Below are 8,209 nucleotides of genomic sequence, written 5' to 3'. Positions count from 1 at the left end.
AGTTCAATGACAGAATAGCAAATCCATTATAGATAGGGGATACAAATTGAATTTGTCACGTGCGCCGAATACAACAGGTGTAGACCTTACAGTGAAACACTTACTTCCAAGCCCTTAACATACAATGCAGTTTTAAGAAAAATAAGCGTCAAGTAAAAAATAGATAAGTAAAAAATAAAAAATAAAAATAATTAAAGAGCAGCAGTAAAATAACAGTAGCGAAGCTATATACAGGGGGTACCGGTACAGAGTCAATGTGCGAGGGCACAGGTTAGTCGAGGTAATTGAGGTAATATGTACATGTACAGTGCCTTGCAGAAGCATTCATCCCCCTTGGTGGTTTTCCTATTTTGTTGCATTACAACCTGTCATTTAAATTGATTTTTATTTGGATTTCATGTAATGGACATACACAAAATAGTCCAAATTGATGAAGTGAAATGAAAAAAAATTACTTGTTTCAAAGAATTCTGAAAAATGAATAATGGAAAAGTGGTGCGTGCATATGTATTCACCCCCTTTACTATGAAGCCCCTAAATAAGATCTGGTGCAACCAATTACCTTCAGAAGTCACATAATTAGTTAAATAAAGTCCACCTGTGTGCAATCTAAGTGTCACATGATCTCAGAATATATACACCTGTTCTGAAAGGCCCCAGAGTCTGCAACACCACTAAGCAAGGGGCACCACCAAGCAAGCGGCACCATGAAGACCAAGGAGCTCTCCAAACAGGTCAGGGACAAAGTTGTGGAGAAGTACAGATCAGGGTTGGTTATAAAAAAAATCCCACAGAGCAACATTAAATCCATTATTAAAAAATGGAAACAATATGGCACCACAACAAACCTGCCAAGAGAGGGCCGCCCACCAAAACTCACGGACCAGGCAAGGAGGGCATTAATCAGAGAGGCAACAAAGAGACCAAAGATAACCCTGAAGGAGCTGCGAAGCTCCACAGCGGAGATTGGAGTATCTGTCCATAGGACCACTTTAAGCCATACACTCCACAGAGCTGGGCTTTACGGAAGAGTGGCCAGAAAAAAGCCATTGCTTAAAGAAAAAAATAAGCAAACATGTTTGGTGTTCGCCAAAAGGCATGTGGGAGACTCCCCAAACATATGGAAGAAGGTACTCTGGTCAGATGAGACAAAAATTGAGCTTTTTGGCCATCAAGGAAAACGCTATGTATGGTGCAAACCCAACACCTCTCATCACCCCGAGAACACCATCCCCACAGTGAAGCATGGTGGTGGCAGCATCATGCTGTGGGTATGTTTTTCATCAGCAGGGACTGGGAAACTGGTCAGAATTGAAGGAATGATGGACAGTGCTAAATAAAGAGAAATTCTTGAGGGAAACCTGTTTCAGTCTTCCAGAGATTTGAGACTGGGACCGAGGTTCACCGTCTAGCAGAACAATGACACTAAGCATACTGCTAAAGCAACACTCGAGTGGTTTAAGGGGAAACATTTAAATGTCTTGGAATGGCCTAGTCAAAGCCTAAACCTCAATCCAATTGAGAATCTGTGGTATGACTTAAAGATTGCTGTACACCAGCGGAACCAATCCAACTTGAAGGAGCTGGAGCAGTTCTGCCTTGAAGAATGGGCAAAAATCCCAGTGGCTAGATGTGCCAAGCTTATAGAGACATACCCCAAAAGACATGCAGCTGTAATTGCTGCAAAAGATGGCTCTACAAATTATTGACTTTGGGGGGGGAGTGAATAGTTATGCACGCTCCAGTTTTCTGTTTTTTTGTCTTATTTCTTGTTTGTTTCACAATAAAAAATATTTTTGCATCTCCAAAAATCTGTTTTAATTCCAGGTTGTAAGGCAACAAAATAGGAAAAATGCCAAGGGGGGTGAATACTTTCGTAAGCCACTGTAGGTAGAGTTAAAGTGACTGTGCATAGATAATAAACAGAGTAGTAGCAGCGTTGTCACGATCGTCATACACAGAGGACCAAGGCGCAGCGTGGAATGCGAACATACTTTTAATTTGAATGATCACACGAACAAAACAACAAACGATACGAAACGTGAAGTCCTTGGTCACAATACAAACCATACGGAACAAGATCCCACAAAACACTGTGGAAAACAGGCTGCCTAAGTATGGTTCCCAATCAGAGACAACAAGCAACAGCTGATTCACGTTGCCTCTGATTGAGAACCACACCGGCCAACATAGAAACAAAATAACTAGATCATCACCCTAGCACACAAAACACATAGACACAACACACCCTGGCTCAACATAACAGAGTCCCAGAGCCAGGGCGTGACAGTACCCCCCCCCCCCCCCCCCCCCCCCAGCAGGGACTGGGAAACTGGTCAGAATTGAAGGAATGATGGACAGTGCTAAATAAAGAGAAATTCTTGAGGGAAACCTGTTTCAGTCTTCCAGAGATTTGAGACTGGGACCGAGGTTCACCGTCTAGCAGAACAATGACACTAAGCATACTGCTAAAGCAACACTCGAGTGGTTTAAGGGGAAACATTTAAATGTCTTGGAATGGCCTAGTCAAAGCCTAAACCTCAATCCAATTGAGAATCTGTGGTATGACTTAAAGATTGCTGTACACCAGCGGAACCAATCCAACTTGAAGGAGCTGGAGCAGTTCTGCCTTGAAGAATGGGCAAAAATCCCAGTGGCTAGATGTGCCAAGCTTATAGAGACATACCCCAAAAGACATGCAGCTGTAATTGCTGCAAAAGATGGCTCTACAAATTATTGACTTTGGGGGGGGGAGTGAATAGTTATGCACGCTCCAGTTTTCTGTTTTTTTGTCTTATTTCTTGTTTGTTTCACAATAAAAAATATTTTTGCATCTCCAAAAATCTGTTTTAATTCCAGGTTGTAAGGCAACAAAATAGGAAAAATGCCAAGGGGGGTGAATACTTTCGTAAGCCACTGTAGGTAGAGTTAAAGTGACTGTGCATAGATAATAAACAGAGTAGTAGCAGCGTTGTCACGATCGTCATACACAGAGGACCAAGGCGCAGCGTGGAATGCGAACATACTTTTAATTTGAATGATCACACGAACAAAACAACAAACGATACGAAACGTGAAGTCCTTGGTCACAATACAAACCATACGGAACAAGATCCCACAAAACACTGTGGAAAACAGGCTGCCTAAGTATGGTTCCCAATCAGAGACAACAAGCAACAGCTGATTCACGTTGCCTCTGATTGAGAACCACACCGGCCAACATAGAAACAAAATAACTAGATCATCACCCTAGCACACAAAACACATAGACACAACACACCCTGGCTCAACATAACAGAGTCCCAGAGCCAGGGCGTGACAGTACCCCCCCCCCCCCCCCCCCCCCCCCCCCCAAAGGCGCGGACTGCGACCGCCCCAAACATAAACCGAACAGGGGAGGGCCGGGTGGGCATTCCTCCTCGGAGGCGGTTCCAGCTCCGGGCATGACCTCTAATCCCCCAAAGCGCCCCTGGACCGGTCTGGCCCTGCTGGCCGCAGCTGGACTGAACACTGGTGGAGCGGATTGCTCTAGCTCCGGAGTGGAGCAGCTGACCGGTGCCGGACCAGGCACCGGTGGAACAGGCACGGGCTGTGCCGGACTGACAACGCGCACCACAGGCTTGGTGCGGGGAGCAGGGACGGGCCGATCCGGGCTGACGAAGCGCAGCACTGGCTTGGTGCGGGGAGCAGGAACAGGCCGGACCGGGCTGACGACGCGCACCATTGGCCTGGTGCGGGGAGCAGGGACGGGCCGAACCGGGCTGACGAAGTGCACCACTGGCTTGGTGCGGGGAGCAGGAACAGGCCGGACCGGGCTGACGACGCGCACCATTGGCTTGGTGCGGGGAGCAGGGACGGGCCGAACTGGGCTGACGACGCGCACCATTGGCTTGGTGCGGGGAGCAGGGACGGGCCGAACCGGGGTGACGAAGCGCACCACTGGCTTGGTGCGGGGAGCAGGAACAGGCCGGACCGGGCTGGCGACGCGCACCACTGGCTTGGTGCGAGGGGCAGGAACAGGCCGGACCGGGCTGGCGACGCGCACCACAGGCTTGGTGCGAGGGGCAGGAACATGCCGGACCGGGCTGGCGACGCGCACCAATGGCTTGGTGCGAGGGGCAGGAACAGGCCGGACCGGGCTGGCGACGCGCACCACAGGCTTGGTGCGAGGGGCAGGAACATGCCGGACCGGGCTGGCGACGCGCACCACAGGCTCGGTGCGAGGGACAGGAACAAGCCGGACCGTACTGGGGACACACACCACTGGCCCTACGCGGGGATCAGGAACGGGCCGGACCGGACTGGCAACACACCCCAGTACCTCTCGCCGTGCCTCTACATCCTCCTTCCCCCTGGTGACCAGTGACTCCCGTAACCTGGCTGCCTCCCGTTGCCCCGTCGTCCACGGCGTGAGCCCCCTCCCTAAAAATTTTCTGGGCGTCTCTCCTCCCCGTGGGCCAGGCCTCCATGGCTCTCGCCAGACTCTTGCTCCTCTGCTCCCAAGTCCAGCCTCTCTCCTCCTCCCGCGGCTTGACCCAGTCGAGGTTGATGTCCTTTAGAGCCCTCTCTGGCGTTGGCTCCTGGACACGCTGCTTGGTCCAGTTATGGTGGGATCTTCTGTCAAGATCGTCATACACAGAGGACCAAGGCGCAGCGTGGAATGCAAACATACTTTTAATTTGAATGATCACACGAACAAAACAACAAACGATACGAAACGTGAAGTCCTTGGTCACAATACAAACCATACGGAACAAGATCCCACAAAACACTGTGGAAAACAGGCTGCCTAAGTATGGTTCCCAATCAGAGACCACAAGCAACAGCTGATTCACGTTGCCTCTGATTGAGAACCACACCGGCCAACATAGAAACAAAATAACTAGATCATCACCCTAGCACACAAAACACATAGACACAACACACCCTGGCTCAACATAACAGAGTCCCAGAGCCAGGGCGTGACAAGCGTAAAAGAGGGGGGGAATGCAAATAGTCCGGGCAGCCATTTGATTAACTGTTCAGGAGTCTTATGGCTTTGGGGTAGAAGCTGTTAAGAAGCCTTTTGGACCTATACTTGTGTAGGACACACGTACGCCTGTATATTTACACACACACCAGTGTAGTATATTACATGGGAGACTGGCTCTTTGCTTTGGTGCTGGTGTAATTACTAAAACATTACCAGATCTGCCCGAAGAGAAGAGGAGGCCACCTCCCTTTAATAACTGTTATTATCTTCTACCATCTACCAGGCCCTGCCACACCACAGAGAGAGGGAGAGAGAGGGGGAGAGAGGGAGAGAGAGGGGGAGAGAGGGAGAGAGGGAGAGAGAGGGGGAGAGAGGGATAGAGGGGGAGAGAGAGAGATAGAGCGATAGAGAGAGATAGAGATAGAGAGAGAGAGAGAGATAGAGAGAGAGAGAGAGAGAGAGAGAGAGAGAGAGAGAGAGAGAGAGAGAGATAGAGATAGAGAGAGAGAGAGAGATAGAGAGAGAGAGAGAGAGAGAGAGAGAGAGAGAGAGAGAGAGAGAGAGAGAGAGAGAGAGAGAGAGAGAGAGATAGAGACCATGTGGATAAGAGGGAGCAGGGCCAGCCACAAATGTTAAGGGAGGAGGTTCTAAATAAAGAGGTGCAATCTGGTAAGAGAGGTTTGAATCTAGGTGAGAGGTATCTGGTAAGAGAGGTTTTAATCTAGGTGAGAGGTATCTGGTTAGAGATGTTTGAATCTAGGTGAGAGGTATCTGGTAAGAGAGGTTTGAATCTAGGTGAGAGGTATCTGGTTAGAGAGAGTTGAATCTAGGTGAGGGTTTCTGGTTAGAGAGAGTTGAATCTAGGTGAGGGTTTCTGGTTAGAGAGAGTTGAATCTAGGTGATGGGTAACTGGTTAGAGAGAGTTTAATCTAGGTGAGGGGTATCTGGTTAGAGAGGATTGAATCTAAGTGAGAGTTAGACAAAATAATAGTCACCAGAGAGACTGAGTAAGTCGCTATGGGAACGCTGGGACTATAGCCAAGGTCCCTACACTACCAGGCTGGTTGCATTGACTGAGAGTGATTAGAGGTCTGAACCAGGCCTCACCACGAAGACACCAGACTCCACCAGCAGGCTAGTCTGTTAATGAGAGGAGTCTCCCAGAGGAGGCACCAGCCAGCTTGAATGCTACACTGCTAGGAGCCAACAGCCCAGAGCCAAGAGGCAAGCCAGGCTCCTGGAGAAGACGAGGCACCACAGAGCCTCCACCTCTGACAGGAGCACAGTCTGGCCAAAACTCTACAGACCTCAATACGTACATTAGACACTTAAATATAGCACAAGTATATTATTATGTGTTTATTCAAATCCCTACATGTCTATGTGCCAAGGTGTGACAATACCACCAATATGTCTAATTCTGGGAGTCCCTGATTGGCAGAACTTCTCCCTCTGAAGCCTCACTGTTCCCTGTGATTGGCTCTCTGGGTCGTCACTCACCGTCAGTGACCTCCAGCAGGGCCTTGGTGATGACAGAGCCAGCGATGTTGAGGGCCTGGCAGCTGTAGTAGCCCATGTCTGAGCGCTCTGCATCTGTGATAGTCAGGTCCCCCGTCTGGGAGACGGAGACGCGGCTAGACGGCTGGGGGGGCTGGTAGGAGAAGAGCAGGTTCTAGAGGAGGGAGAGGACAGAAGACAGGACAGATAAAGACAGAGAAGAGATAAGACAGTACAGATATAGACAGAGAAGAGAGAAGACAGGACAGATATAGACAGAGAAGAGAGAAGACAGGACAGATATAGACAGAGAAGAGAGAAGACAGGACAGATATAGACAGAGAAGAGAGAAGACAGGACAGATATAGACAGAGAAGAGAGAAGACAGGACAGATATAGACAGAGAAGAGAGAAGACAGGACAGATATAGACAGAGAAGAGAGAAGACAGGACAGATATAGACAGAGAAGAGAGAAGACAGGACAGATATAGACAGAGAAGAGAGAAGACAGGACAGATATAGACAGAGAAGAGAGAAGACAGGACAGATATAGACAGAGAAGAGAGAAGACAGGACAGATATAGACAGAGAAGAGAGAAGACAGGACAGATATAGACAGAGAAGAGAGAAGACAGGACAGATATAGACAGAGAAGAGAGAAGACAGGACAGATATAGACAGAGAAGAGAGAAGACAGGACAGATATAAACAGAGACAGATCAGATATAGACAGTAGGCTATGGAAGACCATAAAGGTGGTAGAATGGAACAGTCCAATTGAAGCATCTGTGTGAAGGTCAGTGATGTTCACTGATTTTATGGCTGGTTTTATAGGTGTAATCATAAAATGTATATAAATCATATAGGAATATCATTTTTTTTAAAGAATGAAGACTATTATTTGACTATGATTTACTACTTATTTGTATTTTATTTTTGTTCTATCAGCATTCCTCAACATGTGCTCATGTTGGGCTCCTCGTGTACTGAAAGTCCCCCACACCCACTCACCTGGCTGCCCTCTCTCTGCCAGAAGATAGCAGGTTGGGGGTTTCCTGTGGCCTCACACTGGAAGGTGACAGTCCTCCCCACCGCCACCACCTGGTTCCTGGGCCGCACCACAAACACAGGGGGCACTAGGGGACAGGCAGGGGGACAGTTAGCTAACATACTGACACGGCATCACACAACATCTGACAGAGATATCAGACATTACAGTTAATAGCCTGGTCTGGCTCATTTGAATGGAAAACAAAGGAATTTGAATGTAACAGTTATGGGCTCTGTATTCAAATGAGCCTTGGTTAAGGTTTCAGGCTGTCTCTGTTCAGAGTAGACGTTGGGCGTTGCTGGTGCATGGACGGAAGATTATTCAAAACTGAAAGTCAGTCCATTCCGTAATGCAGGCTGTGTCCTGTATATATTAACAGTTTAATGAATAGAGAAAACAGGAGTGTGAACCCCGTGGGTCTGCATTAGCATGGGCAAGGACACAAACGAAAAACATTTACATGGAAATGGGGGATAAATGAGCCATCTGTCCAGGCTGACACCCTCCAATAGGAGCGTCCCGGTCCAGGCCCAGCCAGGATGCAGCGTCCATGCATCTTAATGACAAACTCCATTTCAAAGTGAAGCGCTGTGTCACCGCCCAATGTCACACACACAGCTCTGAAGTGACACTGGGCCTCGCTGTGCTAATAGGTCTGTGTGGAGGGACACAGCCTGAATACTGAAGG

The 8,209-nt window shown here is 48.4% G+C and overlaps 1 protein-coding gene across 1 annotated transcript; it reads right to left on the bottom strand.

Annotated features, from left to right (window-relative positions):
* Positions 1-6,472: 6,472 nt before the first annotated feature.
* Positions 6,473-7,643, bottom strand: LOC311113894 (roundabout homolog 1-like; the record flags this gene model as incomplete). The annotated part of the gene is made up of 2 exons (XM_084189176.1): positions 7,482-7,643; positions 6,473-6,644 (listed from the first exon to the last, which is right to left on the bottom strand). Coding segments are annotated over exons 1-2 (331 nt in total), but the record flags the coding sequence as incomplete, so codon positions are not given.
* Positions 7,644-8,209: the final 566 nt, after the last annotated feature.

Source organism: Coregonus lavaretus (assembly GCF_964263955.1).
Source record: "Coregonus lavaretus genome assembly, contig: HAP1_SCAFFOLD_3857, whole genome shotgun sequence".
Lineage (NCBI taxonomy): Eukaryota > Metazoa > Chordata > Actinopteri > Salmoniformes > Salmonidae > Coregonus > Coregonus lavaretus.
Note: the sequence above shows the minus strand (reverse complement) of the source record. Positions and strands in the feature narration are given on the sequence as shown.